This window comes from Haemaphysalis longicornis, unplaced genomic scaffold, assembly GCF_048455015.1.
Source record: "Haemaphysalis longicornis isolate Haplotype H1 unplaced genomic scaffold, Haemaphysalis longicornis Haplotype H1 scaffold_4, whole genome shotgun sequence".
Taxonomy (NCBI): Eukaryota; Metazoa; Arthropoda; class Arachnida; order Ixodida; family Ixodidae; genus Haemaphysalis; species Haemaphysalis longicornis.
Window position 1 is genome coordinate 159904950 of NW_027526361.1, and position 25182 is coordinate 159930131.

At 47.4% G+C, this 25182-nt stretch overlaps 1 protein-coding gene across 1 annotated transcript; it reads left to right on the forward strand.

The window, feature by feature from the left end:
- Positions 1-23128: 23128 nt before the first annotated feature.
- On the forward strand, positions 23129-24797 carry LOC144180072 (disintegrin and metalloproteinase domain-containing protein 10-like). The gene is made up of 2 exons (XM_077708479.1): positions 23129-23459; positions 24789-24797. Exons 1-2 carry the CDS (start codon positions 23250-23252, stop codon positions 24795-24797), a joined length of 219 nt encoding a protein of 72 aa, XP_077564605.1. The 5' UTR covers positions 23129-23249.
- The last annotated feature ends 385 nt before the right edge of the window (positions 24798-25182 follow it).

The following is a 25182-nucleotide window of genomic DNA, read 5'->3' on the forward strand; positions in this document are numbered from 1 at the left end:
AGTGGTCGGGCCTTGTTAGGGGAACAATAGGGACCCGGTCGCTGAGCCATCTATCTGCCCGGATTTGGCAGTCATGACATGTTTGGCAGTGATTGGATACGTCTGCCTCTAGGCCAGGCCAGAAAAAGCTATATTTTATCCTAGTCTTCGTCTTTTTGGGGCCTAAATGGCCTCCCCATAGTGACTCGTGGGCCAGCAAGAATACCTCCTCGCGTCTCTTTGAGGGCAGCACAAGTTGCGTTACCTTCGCGCCTATGAAACAGCAACCCGTCAAAGACAAACATGCCGGCTTTCCCTCTTTTCGCGTCGGCCCAAGCTTTCTTTAGGCTGTCATCAGCCAGCTGAGACGCCAGCAGCCTTGCCCGTGGGCCCTCAACTTCGACTGCCTCATCAATCTCCTCGGCCGGAGCTTCGGATGCCGTCTCTCCCGTAATCTCACACACGGCAGCCGCCGGTTCCGAGATCGCCCCGGTGTCGACCTCGCGGTCCTCACTTGAGGAAGCGAATGTTTCAGCCGTGCTGTTCGCCTCCCGGTTGGGGTGACATTTCGTCAGCAGCTCCCAATCCTCTCTTGAAAGCAAACAGTCTAGTTCAGTGTTGCGTGAAGTGGACTGAGTTGGACGCTCTAAAATTGTGAGTTGCTATGGATAGGTCAACGCAAACACACTGTCATCACTACAACACTCACAACACACACATACATAACACTATGGCAAAGAAGTACTCGGACCAGCGAAAAATCTCGCAGCCACGGTCATCACTACACATCATCCAAGTTAATTTGGCAAAGTGTGCCAAAGGGAACGGGGCGTTACGTTTCTACCATAACGAAAATCATAATCACATCTCAGCAATACAGGAACCTTATCATGTTAACGGAAATATTATAGGTTTTCCCATCCGACATCAAGTCATAGCACACAAAAATAACCCGAAAGTCGCTCTAGTAAATCATTCTCCAGATGTAAAAATATTCCCTCTTATAATCGACCAAAAAATTATTGCGGCGAAGGTAAACTGGGAAGAAAAGGAATTCATTATAATTAATTTCTACGCACCTCCCAGAGACGATTTCGAAAAAACGTTAAACCGATTAGAACTCTTCTTTCAAGATTTTTCTACAAACCATGTAGTACTAATGGGTGACTTCAATGCTAAACACAGAGTATGGGGAGGAGATATAACCGATACAAGGGGTGACGATTTACTTGAACTTTCCCTTAGGCACGACCTTTCTGTTATAAATAGCCCTAACTCACCTCCGACATTCGAAAACAGTATAGGTAGGAGTTGGATCGACGTAACCATTATAGGTCAAGCGTTATTACCAGAAGTTATTCACTGGGAAGTACTCGAAGATGCAACAGCAGCGACCACAAATTTATTAGTTTACTTTTATACGATATCTTTAACAAACCCAAGTATCGTCTCACCCTGAAAGATGAGAAACATGTTCTAGAAGATTTAAAATATGACACTTGGTTCGAAACCGCTAGAAACGGTATTAAAAAAACAGAAGAAATCGAAAATACTTTGAACACATTGTATGATAAAATAGAAAAATTAGTAAGTAAACATAGCAAAAAAGTTAAACCATCCCACACACAACCAAAACCGTGGTGGACAGTTGCACTTGAAATCGAGAGAAAGCGAGTAAGAGCACTAAAAAGGAGGTATCAAAAACCGCGAGCAGAAATCAGGGAACAATTTAAGCGCGAGTACCATAATGAACACAACGCTTACAATGATAAATTAGCCACAGCAAAAAGAAAAATTTGGGAACAACTTTGTTCACAAGTTCATAAAAATCCATTCACATTACCGTATAAATTAGCCAGAGGAACAGTAAACCAACCAATCATCATTTCATGTTTAGAAAAAGAAAGTGGAGGAAAAACAAAATCAACCGCAGAAACAGTTGTCGACATCGTATTAAGAGAGTTATACGATGTCGACAAGGTTTGTGACGAAGAAGAAATTCTTCTTCTTGAAAGCGATAGCGATGAAGCTGTTATTACTGAAAATGAAATTAACGGAGTCATTTCTGAATCACGCAGAAATTTAGCTCCTGGACCAGATGACCTACGAGCCACATTTGTACGATGTCTATATAAGTACCAAAAATTATTCTTTCTTGAACTTTACAATGCATGTATCAAAACAGAATACATTCCACACGGTGGAATGAATCAAATGTAATCCTAATACCAAAATCAGGAGATAACCAAGGAGCCAACAAATATAGACCCATAGCGGTCAACTCTATACAAGAAAAAATACTTGAAAAAATAATTAAAGACAGAATATATTACTTCTAAACCAAGAAAAAACTCCATAGTACAAAACAGTTCGGATTTACCCATAACACGTCTGCAACCATCGCCTTAAACGAGTTAAAAAAGAAAATTGATCAAGCAAGATTAGATAAAGCGGTATGCGTTGACATTTCTTTAGACATAAAGAACGCATTTAGCTGTATCAAATCATCTGTCATTGTAAACTTTCTAAAAAAATCAGGGTGCCCGAAAAATCTGATCATTTCGACTCATAACTTTTTTAAAAATAGAAAAATTATCTATAACATGGAGAAATCAAGAATTCAACTCTATCTTAAGTCAGGCTCTCCCCAGGGGTCACCTTTAAGTCCATTACTCTGGAACATAACAATTTTAGATCTCCTAAACAGCAAATTTCCTAGCGATGTATATATTCAGGCTTTTGCCGACGACATAACCTTAGTAATAAGAGGCAATTCAAGAAATAATATAGAACAAAAGGCAACCGAAGCGCTCAAAATAGTAGAAAAATTGGGAATAGACAATGAACTTACATTTAACACAACATAATCAAAATTCACTGTAATAGGGGCAAGTACATAAAAGACCTCCCATTATCAAACTAGGAAACAAAAATCTTAAATTCTGTAAAGAAATTAAAATATTAGGCGTCTATATAGACAACAAGCTCAGTTTTATCCCTCATATTAACTATGTAAAGGAAAAAGTAAACCAAATAATAAACAGCCTAGGAAAATTTACAGCATACAACTGGGGGCTTACCAGCAAACACCTACAACAAATTTATATCAGAGCTATAGAAAGAATCATAGTTTATGCCGCTCCAGTTTGGTATAACAAACAGGTACTAATAAGAAAAAAACTAAGAAGTATTCAAAGAACAAGCCTCCTTAAAGTTACCAAAGCATTTAAAACAGTATCCAATCCGGCCTTAAACATCATAGCTAATGTCCCACCAATTCATCTGACTATCGAAAAAGAAATCGAAACATTTAACATACTTTTCGCCGGAAAAATGTTCATCTGGAAAAACCGCGCTTTTACGGGAGACCAAATAAGTAACAAAGTAGATACATGGCAGCTGCATTCAGCAGATAAGATATCTTTTACCTATCTTACTCAACCAATTTCGCAGACAGATTTTGTAGTATTTACAGGCGGCTCGCAAGATAAAACCGACATAGGAGCACCTTTTATAATTCTAGACAAATCCGGCAAAATAGTAGAAACCAAACAATACAAAATCCTGGAGTACAGCAATAACTTTGAGGCAGAAGGAATCGCGATTTTAAAGGCACTTGAATACCTCAAAACTAACTTCAAAGGTAACGTACAGTTGTATACTGATAGCCTATCAACCCTAAAAGCAATTAGCAATCCAAATAACCGGAACCCAAATATATTTAGAATTAAAGAAATGCTAAGCAAAATAGCAAAACAGGTGAAAATAACGTTAAATTACATTAAAGGTCACAGTGGCAATGTCGGTAACGAAATAGCGGACAAAATGGCTAAAAAAGCCGCAAAATATGGCGAAAAAATTGACTGGCCTATTTCACTAGAATTTATCAAAAAACAGCTCAATATTTACCTAAGAAAACATTGGAATGTTGAGTGGCCACAAGAAGGAAATGAAAGCTACACATTCCAATGGATAAAGAATATTTACAAAATTCTGGACCACTTTCCCACCAATTATTACACGTCACAGTTTGTCACTGGACACGGTAGATTTCCGTTTTATTTTCATAGGTTCGCCATTGCAAATAATAACATATGTAAATGTAACCTACCAGCAGACAGTTTTGATCACTATTTACAGGACTGCCCAATAACAAACAAACACAGACAACAACTTCTTGATATTCATAGAAATTATCTCGTAAGAAGGAAACCGGAGCTAATAAAACATACAAAAACATTAAAAATTTTAGAAGAAATAACAATACTAGTTAACGCTAATATTCAACAATACTAATACCCTCAAATATTTTGTCACAATTTCACTCACACGCAGAAACAAAGTCAGCGGCAAATAACGCGATAATAGCCTTTAGATTGTGTGTATTTACCATTGTTCTTCAGTAAGTAATTTTCTGTGTAATTGTCGTGTTTAATTACCTTTTTACGTTTTTTTTTATTTTAAATTCATACATCCATTTTCAATTTTTTAATTTACCCGATATACCTCGGTGGAACGGGAAGGGTTTCAGTTCTTGAGCCCGTTTTAATAAAGTCCCTCGGCGACATTGTTGGTGACAGCACAGATTAGCTGCACCTTGGGGCTCCCGACCACCGACACGGCCTGCCTCAAACTCACAGGCAGGCAGGCTGACCACTCCCGCGTTAACCGACTCGCCAAATGCTGGAACTAGCCTGATGGTGCCCGATGGCTGCATAGCGTCCTGTGGGACTAGACTTTCTCGTACCCCCGTAACTTCGCTTCCCGTGTCGACCGTTGGGTTAACTGTCTTGCCTGCACAGTCGCGCTCCACGTGCTGTAGTCTAGACTTTCTCAGCTCATCAATGCTTCCGAGCGCATTTACCTGGGCCACGAGAATTCGCTGCCCCCCGCTTGTCGGGCCGGCATCCTGAGCCTGCACTGCACTTGCGTCCTCTACTATCACTCTCTGCACGTGCGCGCTGCGCCCTGGGTTTCCTGACTTCTCAGCGATTTTCGGGCACAGCCGGAAATGTTGGCCCTCTCCCTTACAGACGCTACACATACACATTGGCTTGCCACTGTTGGTACTGCGCGGAGGTAGTTGATCTCTACGCCCAACAGCGGAGCCTCTTCCCTTGGCCTGCTCGAAGGTTTGCAGCACGTTAGCTATCTCTGGCGGCTTCAGCCACGTCTCTGCTTCGCGCAGGCGAACGTACTCCAGTCCCTCAGCGCTCAAACTGTTCTTAATTCTATCGGCTACCATAAGGGCCACTACCTCCTCTTCTGTTTCGACCTTTCTCGATTTCAGGTAGTAGTCAAACTGGGTGCGAACGCGGGAGGCAAATTGCGACCAGGTTTCGTCGTTACGTTTCGCTGCCTTTGCAAATCGGTCGATGTATTCTGCGGGGCTTAGCCTAAGCTACTGCAGCACGGCCTTTTTTACCACTTCGTAGTCATTGCATTCACTGTCCCCGAGTCAACGTAACATGTACCTCACCCGTTCCGACAACGCCGGTACAACTAAATGAACCCGACTCGACTCCGGTACACCGTACGTTACAACCTTTCAACTTCGTCGAACCACAACGGAATATCCGCATCGCACGGCAGCTTAAGCCCTTTCAGGACCTTTGCGCACTGAGTGACCGGGTCTAAGCCCGGCCGCCTACCCTCGCCTGAGTCCCAGCCCGTAGGAGTTTGCGTGCAGCCCTCGTCTCCAGCTCCAACCTTCGCAGCCGCTCATCGGATTCGAGCTTCAGTTTTTGTATGCGTTCTTCCGATTCTCGCGCCTCTCTTCTCTCTCGCTCCGCCGCCTCGCGCGCTCTTTCCTCCGCTTCGCGCGCTTCTTTTCTCTCCCGCTCCTCCGCTTCGCGCGCTTCTTTTCTCTCTCGCTCCGCCGCCTCTCGCGCTCTTTCCTCCTGGCGCTCCGCCGCTTCGCGCGCTGCTTTTCTCTCCCGTTCCTGAAACTCCAACTCCATTCGCCTAAGAAATATTGCTTCAGACTCCGCTTGGACCACCCCTCCTGCCGCCGTTCCTCCTTGAGGTGGCGCCTCATGTGTCTGACCATTTCCGTCTCCTTCCGCCATGTTCGCCAGCATGCTCCGCGTGACTACCATGCAACCCCAGACTCAGCCTACACCGCCACAACGAAGCGCAAGAAATCCCACTCACCCGCACCTTCGGTGGTCGGCTGCCGCGTCGTTAGCCCCGTGCGCTGGCTTGGCTCTGCCACTCCACTCCGCGCGGAGCTCGGCAGCCACCGATGAAGGCGGGCTTGCGTCTGCCTGCCACCCCTGGTTGTGGCCTGGTGATTTCTTCTGCCAAATCCTGCCGACTGCGCCAGTAAAGATGGTAGTGGTTCGTTTCCCCGAAGTCTGGTGTCGATCAGAGACCCAATCGCCCGGGCTCCGGTTGATTTGGCAGGGGGCTGGCAGGGCGATGGTGTTGAAGTTCTTGGAGACGGTGGTGGAATTGACGAACTGGAGGCGTTGGGGTTGATTAAGTGAAACGAAGAGTTTATATACAGCTATTTACAGTAGGAAAACTGGGTGCATGAGTAGAAAAAGGAAAAACCTGAAACTTCAGCTAGACGCTAGCTCCGAGTGCGCACAAATCACTCAAGATCCTCAACTTCGTCTAACTCTCTTATCCTCGGAGCGTACACAAACCGCTCGAGAAACGACGGCCGAGACCCTATCTCGCCGCAGGATCAGTCTAGTTGCCCGGTACGGCGCTGAACACTAAACTTCCGACGCGATCCTAACCTTTATCCTAGGGGGCTCACAAATCCCAACCTAGCTTCAACGGTCGAGACTCCTTATCCCGCAGGGAACTGCCCAGCTCGGCGCTCAGAGAAGAACGATTTCTAACGGCCAAATTCGGCCTTATAACACCTCGAGATCACACTCTCTCTCGAAATGCCCCTGTAGCGTTCGTACACGCGTAAGGGAGTGCCCAAATTCACACAGACAGCTGTCACTCAGCGCGCTACGGAATATTGAATGAGGCGCCGCCATCTTTGGGCCAACGGCACGCTCGCGGACGAGCAGGTGCGCGCGACCATGCGGGGTGAAAGCGAAAGGCGGCGACAGTGCACTTTGCCGGCCGGGGCGCATTAACAATGGTGTCTCGCGCGGCGCGCGCTTCGACGCCGGCAATCCCACCACCTCCGCGCGTCATGTCGACGGTTCTCGGAACCCGGCGGCGCCGTCTACGTTCTCAATGGGGGATCATCCCCGTGGCATTCGGTGGTCCAGAGAATCCGTCTCCCGCGTGCGCCGTGACGAATTGGCGACGGCTGCGGCGTAGAGTCTACAGTGCTGAGCCCCCAGACAGAGTGGCGGGTTCTCACGCGCAGCCTGGGCGCCTGGCCGCTGATCTCATAAGTGGACCTTACAGTGGCCGTCGGAGCCCAGGTTAAGCTCCGGCGGATGGGTTCCCTGTCTCTTTAACAGGCAGGGAGCTCCGGGACATATCTCGGTAATTTCGCTTTGGACGACGAAGGCGGGCTCCTTAGGGTGGATTCAAGATACACTGCAAGCATGCGCAGATGTGGTTAGTAAATACGCGAAGGAGTGTGGACTGCGATGTTCGCCTCAAAAATCTGAACTGGTGGTTGTCCGCTCTCGGGCGCCCAAGATACAGAAGGAAGACGTGAAGCTGGTCCTAGAGGGCGAAGACATCGTTCCAGGGCCTAGTGTCAAGACTCTGGGGCTAACCATCCAGGCAGACAACAAGGCCACTACGTCTGTGCGCAAGCTTATGCACTCCTCAGGACAGATCCTGCACATGCTTCGGTGGGTGGCAACAAGGTGGAGAGGACTGAAGGAGAACGACACCCTGAGGCTGGTACAAGCCTTTGTGGTGTCAAGAATAACGTACGCCACACCTTACCTCCTGATGAACAAGGGAGAAAAGAGCCAGTTGGACACAGTAATACGCAAGGCAGTGAAACAAGCCATCGGAGTTCCCATGAGTGCGTCGACGGACAAGCTCCTCCAGATGGCTCTACACAATACAGTGGACGAGCTGGTTGAGGGCCACCTATCCAGCCAAAAACAAAGGCTGAGTCACACTAAAGCGGGCCGCCGTATCCTGGGTAGAATCGGCTGGAGCGTGGCAGAGCTGATCGATCGAGAACAGCTTGCGGACAAATGGCTAGACGCAATCAAGACCAAGCCTATCCCAAAGAACATGAATCCGGCTCACCATGGCGGCAGGCGTGAGGCTAGGGCTCGTGCCCTCAACAGGCTACTGGAGAGCGAAGACGGTGTCGTGTTCACGGATGCCTCCAAAAACAAGGGGACGACCAGATTAGTGGCGGTGGTGACAACTAAGGACGAGCTGTTGACAAACGCATCGTTTCAAATCAGAGATGTGGAAGAAACGGAAGAGTTGGTAATTGCCCTAGCCCTGACCCTTCCGGGAATTTCCAAGGTTGTCACCGACTCACAGCAGGCGTACAGGAACTTCCAGTCAGGCTGGGTGTCCCTGCGGGTACTTCGCATCCTGAGAGACGAAACACCTCCAGAGAGCCATGTTGAATTAGTATGGGTTCCAGCCCACTCCTTGGTGGAGGGCAATGAGTTTGCCCACCGACAGGCCCGCGCATTAACGTACCGGGCAACGGCTGAGGAGGAGGCCAGAGGTGAACCTATGGTGACCTACAGAGAGATAGTGCGGCACTAACGAGAGGATAGGCAGAAACTTCCTGCCCCGCACCCAGAACTCACGCGAGAGCAGCAAATACTGTATCGACATATTCAGTCAGGATCTTTCCCTCACCCTTGCTTACTGAATAGCATGTTCCTAAATCAGTACGACAAGACCTGCCCGTTATGCAAGCAGCTCGGTACTCTTCGTCACATGATAGGAGAGTGCGACGTCAGCCCAAAACACCCACCCCTCATCAGCAACTCCTCCACTAAGAACCCCACCCTTACTCCTAGCGAGCGATGGGAGGTCTTGCTGTCCAGCCCCGCCTTGGAGGATCAGCTACGGTTGGTTACCAGGGGCCAGGTGGCGAAGGCAGCATATGGAATCCTGTGAAGAGGGCTCCACTCTGATCCAGCGCGTTTAGCGCTGACATGCTGTGCAATTAAAGTTATTCCTCCTGCTCCTCCTCCGGGTAACCCGAGTGAAGAAAGTACCCCCGTCCCTTGCTTCTATACTACAGTCAAACCCGATTATAACGAACCCTCATAGGGCTAATTATGGTATAGATCGAACAAAGAAAGATCAGTTGCGCAAATACACACGAAACATATTCCTTATAACGAAGTTCTCATCGATATATAGCACTCGGCGCGCCTAGAATTGCCGCTAAAATGAAGCGTCTCGGATCAGCGATCGAGATGTTGATTGGCTCCGTTGGAGATGTTGAGCCTCCCATGGAGCAACGTGACTCCCGGCACTGTCCGTAGCTGTTTCCAACGCACCTGAATCACGATTAAACCCTCCCAGTCAGCGAGTCCGGACCAAGATGGAAGCATCAGCGAACTGTGGGAAGAGCTCGCCAACGTTTCCGATCTTTTGCTGAAAGGAGTGCCTTTCGAAGATTGCGTGAGTGTCGACGACGTTGCCTTCACTGTGAGCCCCTTGGACGCCTACACCGTCGCCGATGTCATGGCCGATGGCGCTGCTGAACGCTCCGAAAAGGCGGGGGATGTCGCGAGCGGAAGCCGTCCGATGCTTAATGAAGCGCTTTCGGCAGTCAATGTGCTCCACCAATATTGCTTCGATATTGAAGGACACGAACTGCAACTGGTGCAAATGATGTCTCATGTAGAGAATGCTGCGCTAGTTGACGCCACCAAAACTACAGTAAAAACTAAAGTACAAACTAAAGTAAGAACACCGCTTTTTGGGAAAATAAGCAAGTAGCTTTATTGCTTGCAATAAAGATAGTTTTCTGTGCGGTAATGGGACACTTCATTATGTCCGTTTCTGCATTGAGGGATGGTAGGAGGAGAGGGCGTGGGGGTAGGGGGTCCCGTGTACTGCGAACTTGTAACAAAAAAACTTCTTATTGGTGAGTTCGGCTATTTCGAACTATTGGATATATCGAACTGATTGTGACACATATTGCAGTAAGCTATAACCGGGTTTGACTGTATAGCATATCGTATTTTCTAAAACCCCTCCAAACGTGAGCGGCCCCCGAAAAGGGGCCGCACCGAAGTTTCTTTCCCACCACTTCCTAACTTGATTCCTCCTAAACAGAACAACCACCGATTTCATGGTGATGGAATCGGTGGACCAATCATAACCCCTTGCTTCACAGTCGGCATTTCTTGTTCAAAGTTTCTTGAGGGTATCGTTGGAGAGTCGTATAAGGCCAAAAAACATCGAACCGGGGAAACCCTTGTCAAGGTCAGCGGCCAGGATCAGGCCGATAAACTTCTTGCTCAAACCCTTGTCGCCGATATGACCATCCGAGTCACGCCCCACAGCAGCCTAAACAGCTCCCAGGGCGTGGTCTCTGAATATGATCTACTGAATGAAACTGAAGCTGACTTGCTGGAGGGCCTTCGTGGTCAGGGCGGTATAGCGGTCAGGAGAATAACCATACGAAGAGATGATAAACAAATACCCACAAAGCACCTCATCTTAACCTTTGACAGGTCGAACCTTCCGGAATTCATCAATCCAGGTTTCGTGCGATGTCCAGTCCCGCCTTACATCCCGAACCCGCGGCGCTGTTTCTGGCGCCAACGGTTCGGGCACGGCACAAAGTCCTGTCGCGGCCGACTTACCTGCGCGAAATGCGCCCAGCACGACCACCCGTCCGAAAACTGTAACGTCCAAGAGTTTCTCTGTGTAAACTGCCAGGGTCCACATGATGCATACTCCAGGAAATGCGAAAAGGTTCACCTTGAAAAGAAAATCATCAACGTGAAAGTCACTGCAAACGTCCCCTTCCCAGAGGCGCGGAAGAGGTTCCCGTCTTTCCCTCTTGGCAGATACGCCGACGCAGTTCGGCGAGGGCCGGAGCGGCGTCTGCCTTCGGCGGGGACACAGTACTGCGAGTCTTATGGCAAATTCCATTGGGAGAACAGGAGCAAGTGGAGCGAGCAGCCAGAGCAGCACACGGGAGAACGGGGACGTGGGCTTTCGTTCCGCGAATGAAACATTCGCGCTGCTCCGGGAGCAGTGAAAAGAGGGGGAGGGCGTGATGTCAAGAGTCATGTGACCAAACTTTTCCCGCTCTCGCTTCCCGGAGCATTTCGCGCGCTCGTGTTTTCCGCACGCTGTTCCTCGCCAGTTTTGCCAGATGCGTGCCGGTGGTTTTGTGTCTGCCTTCCGCATGGCGACGAATGAAGAAGCCGAGCGGATGTTGATGTCCATGATAGGGTCACCATCGTATCTCCCTAAAATTAGCTGCGAACGATAACAGCATCCGCCGTCTTTTCCAGATACGACTCTACCTTCGTTCGGTGCTCCGGCGGGGTGAACAGGTGCTCGAACATAAATTCATGCAATGTAAAATCGTCGTCGTCGTCGTCGTCGCTGCTGCTGCTGCTGTCCGATGATGAGTTTGCGCTTGAATCTGTGGTGCTTTCATCATCTAAAAGTAGCATCATCGTCCAGACAGCCGCGCTTAGCTGCTGCCGTACGCACTGAGCGACTATCGCGGCTGCTGGATTCCGCCATTTTTCCTCCGCCACCCGGGAATAAAAGTAGAAATGACGTAAAAGAGGTCATGTGACTTCCTCGGCGTTCCCTGTTACTCCGCCGCTGGCGATGGAGCACCGAGAACTGCTCTCGGCTGCTCTCGGCGCCAAAAAGTGCTCCTCCTCGACCAATGAAACACAACGCCCCTGCTCCTGCCTGACCACTGGAAGACGCCAGAACTCGCAAGAGCACTTTGGGTGCAGTTAGAAGTGCTCCTGTTCACCCAATGGAAAACGCTATTACTTTGTCCCGCACCCGTCCCCCCCTCACCCCCCCCCCACCCTACCTGGGCTGCCTCTTTCGACCCATCCCGTCTCCCCACCTCCCCACCGCTCGCTGAGCCAGCAGGGGTTGTGGAGACAACCACGTCTGGTGGGAGTGATGCTGCATCCTCCACTTGCGCTCCACCGTCCCAAACCACACGCGAGGGCACGGAGGAGATGGAGACGGAGGAACCCGCGGAAGTGCCATCCCAGGCGTTCCTGAAACCCTGGTATACTTCTTGGGAAGTGTACTCCTCTAAACTAAAATTCCGCAGTCGGTAATCTATACTGATTCCTTAAGTGTTGTGCGGACATTGTCAGAACAAAAAACTTCTAAAAACCATGCGGCCCATCTTATAAGCACCATTATGTCTTTATATACGTAAGACCTCGAAGTGACCGTGCGCTGGGTGCCAGGTCACTCTGGTATCGCAGGGAATGAGACCGCAGATCAAATGGCCGCTGCTGCTGCATTTAATACAACAGTTGACATAACAACAGCACCCTAAACTGACACATCAGACACACATAAGAAAACAACTTCAAAAAACCTGGCAAACAAACTGGAGTGAACAGACAGACAACAAATTATACGTAATAAAACCATACACCACTGACACACATAACAGAAACACAGAATTAAGTTACCTTTGCTATGCTACAGATAGGGCACACACATGCAACACTCTCGTATCTGCTCACGGGGTCTTCAACACCTCTGTGTAGCAGGTGCGAAGCGGCCCTATCCGTAGTTCACATACTGATTCAATGCAAAGCACTTCACACAACACGACGGAAACACTTCCCACAACTGTACACAATACACATCCCGTTACACCCAGTTCTTTTCCTCTCTGACGATCCCATGCTATCTGTTTTTTTAGACCTGATTTCAAACCACGCATAATCACAACGTGGCCTTCTACACAAGCCATCCACATTGTCTGTTACTGATACTACTTTCGTCCTTATTGAGTGGTTTTAGTGTTTCTTCACCCCTCACAATAACCACTGTTTTGGCGCTGTTTGCCCCAGTTGGCCTTACGCCATTACCATTCGATCATCATCATCATCATCATCATCGTTTCTAAATTTTGTTCGCCAAATTATCTTCACTTATGCTATTCTGACGATTACAAGTAGAACTTCCGCGAAATCTATATTATTGTGGAAATGGTAGACGTTACACGGTTCGCCAATTTCCGTAATTATTTTATATTTTTCCTTTTTTTAGTTTTTCAAAATTTCTTGTGACGAATTATCTCCATTTCCGTTATTATAACAATTAGAGGTGGAACTTTCGCGATATCTGCATTATTGCGGAAAAGCCATGCGCTATACGCTTTGACATTTTCCGTAACTTTCGAACATTTTTCCTAATTTTTAGTTGTTCAAAATTTAGACCGACAAATTATCTCTATTTACGTTATCACAACGACTATATTTGGGACTTTCGCGAAATATGCGTTTTTGTGGAAATACCGGGCGTTACACGGTTCACCATTTTCCGTAATTATTTAATGTTTTTCTTATTTTTTTAGTTTTTCACAATTTCGTTCGACCAGTTTTCTCTTTTTGCGCCATTATAGCGATTACGGGTGGAACTTCCGCGATGTCTGCATTTTTGTGGAAATGCAGGGCGTTACACGGTCCTGGCTGTGGAGGTACTCGGCAAAGAATGCTAGGCATTAAAAAAAAAAAAAACGAACGTTACCCGGAAGCTTCGAATCAATGACCCCCAAAACATGGAACCGCCGTTCTATACCTCCACTCTATTTTTTTAAGAAAAACATTATTTACAGATAATACAGGGTCGCATCAATTAATTGCATAGTATTCGTCGAGCAAAGCAGTAGCTTTACGCATGCAAAAAAGTACGCGCTTAATCACACAGATTTACGGAAAATACCCTAGGTAGAACAAGTTTCTGTGAAGAAAAGTTTGACATCCAGCTAAATGCAGCCAACGGCTACAAAGGAAAGCTATACAGCTTTCTCAGAAACTTTGCAGTTCGAGGAAGCGAAGTTTGAGTTGTCCGCTCTCAATTCGCTCTCGCGCTACAAACTACTAGATTCCTGGTTAGCTCAGTTGGTAGAGCGACTGCTCCGGTCAAGCGGTGGTCCCTGGTTTGAATTCCTGGACAACTACGTATTTTTCTTCAACTGCGAAGTTTCTGAGGAAGCTGTATAGCTTTCCTTTGTAGCCGTTGGCTCCATTTAGGTGGAGGTCAAACTTTCATTTTATTTATTTATTTATTTATTTATTTATTTATTTATTTATTTATTTATTTATTGTAAAGTTTTCCCCAACTGACACCACCCTCCCCACCCGCCCCCACATAGGCCGAGTCGCCATCCTTGTGTCAATAAAGTTTCATTCATTCATTCATTCATTCATTCATTTATTTATTTATTTATTTATTTATTTATTTATTTATTTATTTATTTATTTGTTTGTTTATTTTGAGAGACAAGGGCTAGGAACGGCGTTTACTGAGGCGTTCGAGCCGCAAGCACCGCAGAACACCCGATGATGATGATCATGTCCGTAGGAGATGAAGTAACAGTACCGCATGGCTGGTGCTGATGAGTATGTACAGATGAAGACGAGGTGCGGGAATTGTCCTCTGGAGTTCTCCACCTCCGGGAGTGTGGTCGCGAATGCTCACAATTTATTTATTTATTGTACAAGTACTGCCAGCCTTATTACAAGGCCTTAGGCAGGAGTGGGCATTCGGTACAAGCACAGATCAACAAGCTAGAAGACAATAAACAAAAAATGCAAAGATTCAGCACAAAGAAATGTTTTTCTTTGTCACTTCGGAAACAAACAAAAATTAACAAGAAAGCAGACAACGAACGAGAAACTGCACAAAAATCAGCACAAAATATTTTTCCGTGCCGCGATTTTACGGGGAAAGACGGGATATGAAAGCTATAATTTATTCGAAAGTGCAGAAAGAAATGATGAGACAGTCTGGCATTCAACAATGGGGGCGGGTAGTGCGTTCCATTCAGAAACCGTGCGTGGGAAGAAACAATTTTTAAACGCGTTAGTCCCGCATGAAAAATCCTTGATCTTTTTATCGTGATAGAAGCTCGTGCAGCGGTGGCTAGCAGGTAAAATGTATAAAGTCTTATCTGTTCCTGTTTGATCATTGTAGAGTAGGTAGAAAAATTTCATTCGATCCCGATAACGCCTTGTTGCAAGGTTGTCTAGTTCTGCAGCTTTTAAAAGACTTGACGGGTGCGTGCGCCAGCTGTATGGATTGTAAATAAATCTAGCTGATTTTCTCTGGATTTTTGCAATTTTAGTGATGTTGGTTTGCATGTGTGGATCCCAGACAATCGAAGCGTATTTTATAATAGGTCGGACAAATGTTTTATATAACAAAAGTTTTAGTTCAGGTGATGCGTTTCCTATAGACCGGCTTAAAAATCAGTTTGTTCATTGCTTTACTGTAAGTGTATGTTATGTGCTCATTCCACTTAAGATATGATGTGATTACTACCCCCAAGTATTTGTAAGAAGACACTACGGATAAAGGCTGGTTGCTAATGCTGTAAGCGAAAACTAAGGGATTTTTTTTTGCGGGTAATGGTCATTGTAACAGACGTTTTTAAATTTATAGTCATCTGCCATTTCAAGCACCATGTTTGTACTACAGCTAACGAGGTGTTTAAGTCTGCCTGATCACTTGAATTGCGTATTTCGTTATACAGGATGCAGTCATCTGCAAAAAGCTTTATATTGAGGGGTATGTCACTAGCGATATCATTTATAAAGACGATAAAGAGGAGCGGCCCTAATACAGATCCTTGCGGGATGCCTGAGCCTACGTTTGCAGGTGACGATGCTGTATCATTGATTTGCACACATTGCTTTCGTAGTGACAAATAAGCTTCAATAGAGTTAACTAAAGTGTCAAAGTACGCGCTTACGGCCTTTACGCCAGCATGGCGTCAGCATGTGCTGCCGGGAAGTGTAAACTAGTCGCATCCTAATATTAGCAAATCCACAGAGTTTGGGCGGTAATCATGTTAGCACGAGTGTTGTCAAATTGGATGACGGTGTCTTTTGTGCACAGCTTGAAGGGAGCAGAGGCATGTTATGGAGTTTCTGGGTAACAATCGTTAGTGGGCAGGAGTGCTTCCTGGTTCTAGCCATCAAATTGAGTCCCATCTCCTCTGCTCCTTCACCGTGAATTCTGAAAGGGCAGGCGAACCCTGAGCCAATGCATCACAGAGTCTGGCTAAGGCCCGTCAAGGGCGGCCACTGCTCACTACGCCTTCAGAACAAAATGCCTCCACGCCGGCCGAGGGTGTTCAGCACATTCAGCCGCATCCACTGCCCTCCATAGCGAGTGGAATCCCATGACATGGATACAATCGCGTATGTTTGGGCATTCCATGTCTGCATTCAATAACCTTACAGGGAAGCTGAAACACTTTTAGAATAAATGGGGTTAGAGGTAGGTTTATGTAGTTCCTCGCACGCTGACTCTGAATATCGCAGAGAATTTTACCGTCCAACGATCATTTATCTTGCAAAACGCATACTCCCGTTTGAAACACGCGCTTTCTTCGTCTTTAAAACCCCTGATTGGTTGCGCCCGCCATGACGTCAATGGAGCACACCGTTCGGCGGCGTGGGTTGTCGGAAGCATTCGGAGTGATCGCCCCGCAGCGGCGCTTGCATTTTACGCAATTTAGATTGCAGTTTAGTGTTCGCATGAGACTGCAAGTTTATTTTCTAACTTCCCGCGCTGTTGGCTCGAGTATCTTGCCGCTTGAATTTGCTTTACAGGAGCAATAACCCCAAAACAGGGAGTATGGCGTCGGCTAGAAGGTTCCGTCAGAACACTTCTGAACTCGGCAACCAGAATAGGGGGTCTCTATTCTTTATGTTAACATTAGGTACTGCCTGAACTGTTCGTGAATATAGTCGAAACCATTCATGTCTAAGACTATGAGGGGGTTTATACACAATGTACCAGCGAAAAGCAGTTACGCGCACTGCGCGGAAGTATAGCGTTCATGTGCTGTAAACGTATATGCGGGACAGAACTTATGTTGCTGGTACATGCATAAACCGACAAGCGGACTCTGCCTCCGCATTCCCCCCTTAATCACCCCCATACACACACCTCCACGATCTCTAGCTGCACTTGTTCGATCAGAGGCGTCTTACTGCTTTACGTGCATTTGTTCTTGAAATCGTAGCGTACTGGTTCTTCCGCAGCATTATCGGCTCTAGTGGGGCTAGATTTTCGCATGTGCCTTTTGTATTCTGCCACCAGAATACGACCACGTCGTTATAACCGACCAGTCGGACAAGGCAGTTACGTTTCAGTTAGGTTAGTTTAGTAACGATCATGAAACATTCGTGACAGTGAATCGCTTGCCTGTTTCGCTGTTTGTACAGTTACCGTATTTACCCGATTCTAACGCGCACTTTTTTTACAAAAAAATAGGCCGAAAAATCGCATGCGCGTTAGAATCGGATACAAAACCGAAACTGCTGAAACAGCGGAAATTACTTCCCACCCATCGCCATCGCCACCCCAAGATGGCGCCAAAGCTTTAACAACGATTTTTCGGACGCAGCAAGCCTAGGCGCCTAGGCTTTTCTATCGGCGTTCACACAAATCGTCAAATCGTTTCACTTGCGCGCTTGATAACAGCAATGGCAGCAGCAGCTCCCACGCGTTCAAAACGAGCGGTCGGGTGAAGCGTGCATCTCTGGAGAAGCTCTCGGGATGGGCGTGCGAGGCGTGGGCCACGATGCCATCGACCGTGGTTGAACGCTTGTTTAGAAGTGTGACATCGCGAACACGCTTGGAGGCACCGAGGCCGAGATGTTGTGGTCAGCGGAGAGCGACGAGGAGTGGGAGAGTGAGATTACTTCGGGAAATAAATCGCCCGTTTCTCTCGCATTCGTTTGTTTTGGTCACAAAGTCCCGTGCGCGTTACAATCGGAGGTGCAATATTTTTCGTTTTTTTGCCAGGAAAATCGGGTGCGCGTTAGAATCGGGGGCGCGTTAGAATCGGGTAAATACGGTAAGCCTTTAGTGCTAGTCGGAGAAAAACTGTATATTTACTCTTCGCTCCTACACTTGAAGTCTCATTGTGATTTTTGGGCCATTTTGCTTTAGGGCGTTTCATATATCAATATCGCTACAGCACAGTTGAGGTTCACCAGCTTGCCAGGTTATAATATTCAGGCACACGGCATCTTTGGCAAGGAATTAGGCTCCCTTCGTCATTCACGACTTATGGTACTTTGGTGGTTCGGAGTGGTATTTTTTTCTTCCAGACAAATATTATCTTCTCGTGGCATGTGTACTTTCAAAATAAGTAATGTGGTGGTCCTGGTTCTTTTACATTTTAGTAATACTATTTACCTATTAACCGGACGACGTGTTCTATCACAATTAGCACCTTCTTTTATTTTCGCTAAACGTTGGGTTTTTGACCACTGTTCTAAGCCCCGCAGGAAAACAAACCGACGCGTTTAACGAAATAGGTATATAACGTTTTGTCAGGAAATGAACGAAACATCCCGGGCCAAAGCACAGCAGTATTTGCTCCCCCCCCCCCCTTCCTATTTGAACCTTCGTCCCTGTCACATAAAAAAAGGAAAAATGCATTAAAGCGTTTTACAAAGCATCCAACGTTCTCTGAAATTCTCTGTCATCAACGGCCACCCCGGCTGTCGTTTCCCTATGTTATAAAACCTCCCGGCGAGGGATTATCCTGCTTAGGAACACGGCATTGTAACGTATGCCTGGTTTGGCGTTCGTGAATGCTTTTTGAACACCAAAACTTTACAAATAAGTGCTATCAGCATCAACAACAACAAAGAAAACTTCGTGTGGCGAGCCTCTGTAGGAAACAGCGGAAAGAGCGTGGCACAGGCAGCCGCTCCGGCCGGAAGTGCAGCTATAGACGTTTCCCGGAGGTTTTAGCCTCCACTCGTCGCTCTTCCGGCATCGCGCGTCGAGATTGAGACGGGGCATCGGTCCACTTTAGTTTGCGTATTGAGCAGCTTCTACTGCAGATACTGCGAAAATATTATTCTATGTGTACTTGCTGCTAGGAGACTTTGCTTTGAAAATTAAAACCTCTTTACGTTCCCTTTAAGTTCGCCCAGGTGAGCTCCCTTTTGTGCCAAAGGAGCATTGCAGTTCGTCCCCGAAATGCAATGCCGTATTGCACTCCAAGATGGACAGTTGGCCCCTCCAGTTGGCCCCTCCAGGTTCGCCCATTCCTGCCTTGCCTTAGTTGAAAGTACGCCTGTGTGCAGACGGAAGAAGAAATCTCTTGAACTCGTTGGGACAAGGACCTTCCGCACACGGCGTAGGACGTCACTTTTTAGGCGTCCTAGAGGTGGTGAGCGGTAGAAGGGGGTGGGAGGATCTGTTCCACCAAATCCCAGTAGAGCTCCCTCGGCTTCACTGCGCACAGGTACTCCCAAGAGGTGAGTTCCTGCAAGAGGGCCACTGCCCCGCCACTTCCCTGTAAAAGCCTGTTGCACGGGCGCCATGTGCAAGCTCTGCTGTTGCTACGAGCCAAGGGGCCATGTGTAGGGCGCCTAAACTTTGGAGAACCGCCTTTTATTCCTGTATGAATTCCGTGTTCCCCATAATAAAAAAAACGAAAAAATCGGGGACCGAAACCCGCTCCAGCCAAGCTATGGCAGGTTAACAGCCAATAAAAAGTAAATAAAAAGGAGCGATAGCCCAAAAATATTTTTGTGTAGAAACCAATTTGTAGATAAGAAAAAAAATGATGCTTAGCACCAAACCAAACTCTCCACGCTTACCCAAATCACAGGCAGCAAGCTAATAGCGAACTGGTGAAGCACCAATGACAAAAATAAATCAGAATCAGTACAAATAAAACATACACACTAAGGCAGCCCCGCACAGTGCGAAAAGAAAAAGGTAAGCAGTGCACACATTATGTGGCATCGCACAGTACCGAAAAGCAGTCTACAACGCTATATAGCTGACACCAGTCAACAAAAAGTGGCACCTATGACTAGCTTGTGAAAGCATATCTCGAAAAGTTTTAAAAGCGGAAAGAAACAGCATGCCGCTATATCCTTGTACACTGCATAAGAAAAAGACAGACAACAGTCAGTGCATGTTGCGCTTGCACGAGAGAACTCCAGTCCCACAGCGAATCAGGATACGGTAGCCAGCACAATTCTGCAGCCCCGCACACTGCAAAAAGCCAAAGCCAGTCACACTAAAACGGAAAAAAAACTGAGCACATCACTCGCGGAAAAGTACATCTTGGCTCGCGGTGCTGGATATCTGTCACACTTCAGGCAGTGCCTTTGAAATAAACTCAACGAGTTCCGTTAAACTTTTAACTGCTACACAGTCATTCAATACTGTCCTTAAATGAGGGGGTTCCAGTGCTTTTCTTATTACATTGTGGAGCCGTCGAACGTACACAACTGTTCTTGTACAATCTTGTAAATAGTGAGAAATGGAAGGTGCGTCTTTTCCACAGAAGCATCCACATGTTACCGTCAGTTCTAACCTATAAAAATAATGTGAGAACCGTCCATGTCCACTGATCAACTGAGTTAGCTTTTTTTGGTGGAGGGAAGAAGGAGGGAATGTCCAATACATTGGGTATCAATCTGTACAGTTCTGTGTCGGTATTTTCCGTCGACCACGTTCACTGCCATTGCAGGTGGCCCTCTTTTGTTAATCGAGATCTCATCATGCGTTTGGACAGTTTACCGCGGGCATCTTCTCCTCTCGTAGCCGCACTTGCCGCCACCATGTCCGCCAGCTGGTTACCCCAAACACCTGAGTGTCCCGGTACGTTATAAAGATGTACAGAAACAATATTCGCGAGAGAAAGGATGGCTATTTTCAATTGGTGAACTACGGTGGATTGATTAAACGGGTTGCCAAGGGCGGTTAGGACAGAGAGGCTGTCGGTGAAGATGTGAACCGGAGAAGAAGGTGGATTATCAAGTAAAAAGTGAAGTAGTTTGTTCGGGGCTAGTGCTTCTACGTCGAACGAAGAGGTTAACGGCGCACTGCTGTAATAAAATCAGGCCCAGACATGATACCAAAGCCCGCACCAGCTGAAGTAGAAGTATGCGACTCATCTGTGTAGGCGTGTAGGCCAGGGATTCGGAATCTTTGGTTAGCATCGGCAGCATTCAACCTCCGGCTGCTAATTCCAATCAATCTGGCTGGATGAGTGAGGGAGTCAATGGGAAGGTCTACGTCGGATGGTTCGCAATTAATCGAGTTGAACGTGATGGATTGCCGCTCAGAAAACAGGAGAAACATAAGTACTTGGATGTCTAGGTGTATGTCTAGAGGTAACGTATTAGCTATTACCTCTAGAGCAGCCGTTCTTGTTGTCGTGTACACTGTGATCTCTACCATCACTGCGATCTCGGAAGTACATAAATCTCTGTACAGCCAGTTTAAGCTGCAAATCAAGACGTAGACCTTCCGACGTAGACCGCCTTCAGAACTCCGGAAAATGTTTGCGCGGCGCATGGTCTCATACGTGGATCGCCAGACGAAAACCGCAAACAACCGGTGTAGCTCGGCCACTGAGCCTGCATCAGTAGTCGAGACACGGGCCGCGTACAAGATGGCCAGATATGACATGGTGTTGCAGACATGTGCCCTCGAGAAGAGGGCAATGTGTCGCGCTCTCCAGGGCTCCAAGTTCCTTCCTATCGCGACATATGGCGCTTCCGTTTAAAATAGAGCACGTAAAGCGCGGCTATAAATAAATACGGCTGGGTACTCCTAGTATTTTGCTCTGTTTGAGAGGCCCTCGCAGTCATATCGCCTGTTCCTCACACGCCCATCTTGCAGACGGGCCCCATGTAGCTAACAGCAAATTATGTAGCCAGGTCGCCTTTATTTAACCAAGTAAAAGCTATCGGAAGAGAAAAAGTTTGGGCGTGCTGGTTCATCGTCAGACGGAAAACAAGCGCTAAATAAAAACACAGGACGAGGAGTGGACGGGACAAGCGCTTCTCCCGTCCACTCCTCGTCCTGTGTTTTTATTTAGTGCTTGTTTTCCGTCTGATAAAAGCTATCGTACATGCCTATCTCGGTGACTCAAGCCACGATAGCTCGGTCAGGACCGTGTTGCGCTTGCGGCTGGAGCTGTCAGAATGCGCGGACATCACTTCTAGCAACACCATTTTCCTCAATGGATCTCAGATTTACAATCCTCTTTAGCTCAAGTAGGCGCGGGACAAGCGTACGTATATCAAACTCTTCCAAAGCGGCCGACTGCAGCGGCCTGTACAAGCCGTAGGCCATGCAGGGGAAATCCGAAGACCTGATTGGTTTCCTCGGTTTGAAGCTCGCCGCCGCTTCGCCACCGACGAACTTTTCTGACCCAGGTAGATTGGCAGCGGACGACGTTTCTTCCCCAGCCGTACGTCGAGCCATCGCATCCTGTCGATGGACGGGCGCGCACCGTCGGGCATTATTTGTCGTCTTTTCGTCGCATATTCGCTCCACGTATTCTGGCCATTAAGCGTCATCTTTTTTCACGTTACCGGCAGATTTTACTGGGATACTAGCAAAGGAACACTTACCCATTGAAACCTGGCGACGTATTAGTGTGCTTTACATTTACAACTGTCCGGTGATAGTGGCCGCTTCCACAGCTTTGAATTGATAAGGCTGATTTTAAACAAGAGGTTCTTTTGCACTATCGCTGCTAAGGTTACATTGGATGAATTAACGCAAGAATATATAGACCTTTCATTCAGGCGGCTATGTGCTTAATGTATTATTAATACTTTGATGTAGACAGCAAGCGTACTGAGATAAGAAGCAATATTAATTTTCCTTTCTTAGTCGCATAACAAACTAGGTCAGTTTTCTTCAATGCTGTTATGTTTACTTTCCAAATGGCTGCACTCAGTCGAGCGGGTTGAGCTCAGCCTCTTTTTAGTGCCTCTCTCGTTCTGTGCCCTCTCCAGTTGAACCTCCAGGAGCCGACGGCGTGTAAAACGTGAGGCGAGCGCAAGAAAATATCTGAGAGCCGAATTTCGGTGAGAACAGGCTGGAAGAACGCGCCTCTATGCGCACACTTGCCAAGCTGGCAAAGCAAAGTACGAGATGCAGGAAAGAAGTCATTACCGCCAAATTTGCTCCATTCCGTCCAAAAAGCCGCATCACTCCAGCGCAAAATAAGCGCGCAGGGCGTTGTACATCCAGGCCTCCTCTAAGGCCCCCAAGATGTTGAGCGTGTTTCGCAACGACCTGGCGGCGCAGAGTCCGGTTCGTGCAAGCCTGGCTGCGAGCTGTCGTCGCCCGAAGCCCGCGCTGCCCTCTGCAACATGTGGCTGCCCCCGGGTGCCCCCTGCGACGGCCTGCGCGGCTACTGCGACGTCTTCCGCCGCTGCCGGACCGTGGACGACGAGGGCCCGCTGACGCACCTGCAGCGCCTCTTCTTCCAGGCCGGGAGCGTGGACGTCGTCAGGGACTTCGTCAGGGTGCGCCGCGGCTGCTCACTCCACGCGTGCCACTTTCCTCTGCGGAATCGGAAAGCTTAGCCTTGCGGCCGTCAAAGCGGAGTCGAAGGAATCAAAAGATAGGCAATGATTACTTTAAAAAATGGCCGCGTACCTGCTCCTTTCGTTGCAAATGTCGACGAAAGACGATAGTCGACTGGCGCACCTGAAACGCCCCCCTTCTCTTTCCCGCTCACCTCTCATGCCGTTCCCCTCCCGTCTCGTTCCTCCCAAGATAGCACGCTAGAGGTTTGCTCAAATCTATTGATGCGTCGGGCAAAATGGCGCAAAAGTCAATTTAAATTTACCGCATTGTACCCGTCCAGGCCGGGGGGCCTCGATGCCAGCGCTGCCGTACGGCGGAGACGCGCGATTCGAGGCACCCTACTACGACGTTTATAGAACCACTTGGCCCTGCTCCACTTGGATTCCAAGCGGAACGTGGAACGTATCTAGTGGAACCTTTCGTTACTCTTGCCCTAACGTGGCTATCTGGGCGTGTTGGTTTAACATGATTAGGAGAAGACAGCGCGGTTTACACACGGACACAGGGAAGAGAACTTGACACACACGAGCGCTGAACCAACAGTTTTAATGAAAAAAATACACACCTATATATACGCACAGTAGTCACGCTTATCTGGGTTTTTATACACGGCGCATGCGCAGAAAGTCCAATTCTTTTGTAGTAAGGGCTAGTGACGGTGCAGCGCAGCACAGCCACACATTTAGCGCAGCACTGCCACACGTGCGGATGTGTGCCGTTCCTTGATAGAACTGCTGTCGTAAAGAAATGCTCAGACCGTATCACACGGGAGATTATTGAAGCTGAATTCATCCACAGGCTTGGGTGAGCATGCGTTAGTTCACCGTCGCTAGCCCTTACTACAAAAGAATTGGACTTTCTGCGCATGCGCCGTGTATAAAACCCAGAGAAGCGTGACTACTGTGCGTATATATAGGTGTGTCTTTTTTTCATTAAAACTGTTGGTTCAGCGCTCGTGTGTGTCAAGTTCTCTTCCCTGTGTCCGTGTGTAAACCGCGCTGTCTTCTCCTAATCATAATTACTGTTGCCGTTTGATTTAAGATTCCACCAGAAACTCTAGTGGCGCGGGCAACAGCAGGTGATGAGTTCCTGAAGTTGATGTACTATTTCATTTGATATCGCAAAACTAAGTATCCATGCAATTTTTAACAAAAAAAACACGGCAAATATCGCCTAATAATTGATTCTCTGCCTCACATTTACGTAATGTCTTGTTCTTGTTCAAAAATGTTGACAAGTATGAAGACTGCCACCGGACTTGGACGTTTAGATTCGGCTTTTGGTAAATGAGACTTGCGCAGATTGTTTCACTTTGGCAGGGTGGCTGAATCGAGTCACAGACAGACAGACAACCAGACATTCAGACAGACGAAATTTCTGCGTTAAGTCGCACAAGAAAGACTACCGTCTTAAAAAAGATTGGCGTTAGTTGAAGACGTTTCCTTGTTCTGGCACAGACTCGAAACCGAAACTGAAGTAAGAACCATTCTGGTTTGCAAGATTTATTTTGCTACGAGTTGAACATTACTGACAGAAAATTATTATGGTCCTAGGAAAGACATATGCAGGATAAATGTAAGCTACCCTTGAAAATTCTCCTCGATAAATATAACAATATCCGAGTTACTATCTGTATTTATAGCACGTTACGAAAGGACCTCGCGCAATGCGGTATCGTATGGCACGCATCGCCGGGCAGAGAATGTGTTCGCG

Coding starts and splice junctions, on each gene's coding strand:
- LOC144180072 (XM_077708479.1), top strand. CDS start 23,250: ATGTGGCTGCCCCCGGGTGCCCCCTGCGACGGCCTGCGCGGCTACTGC.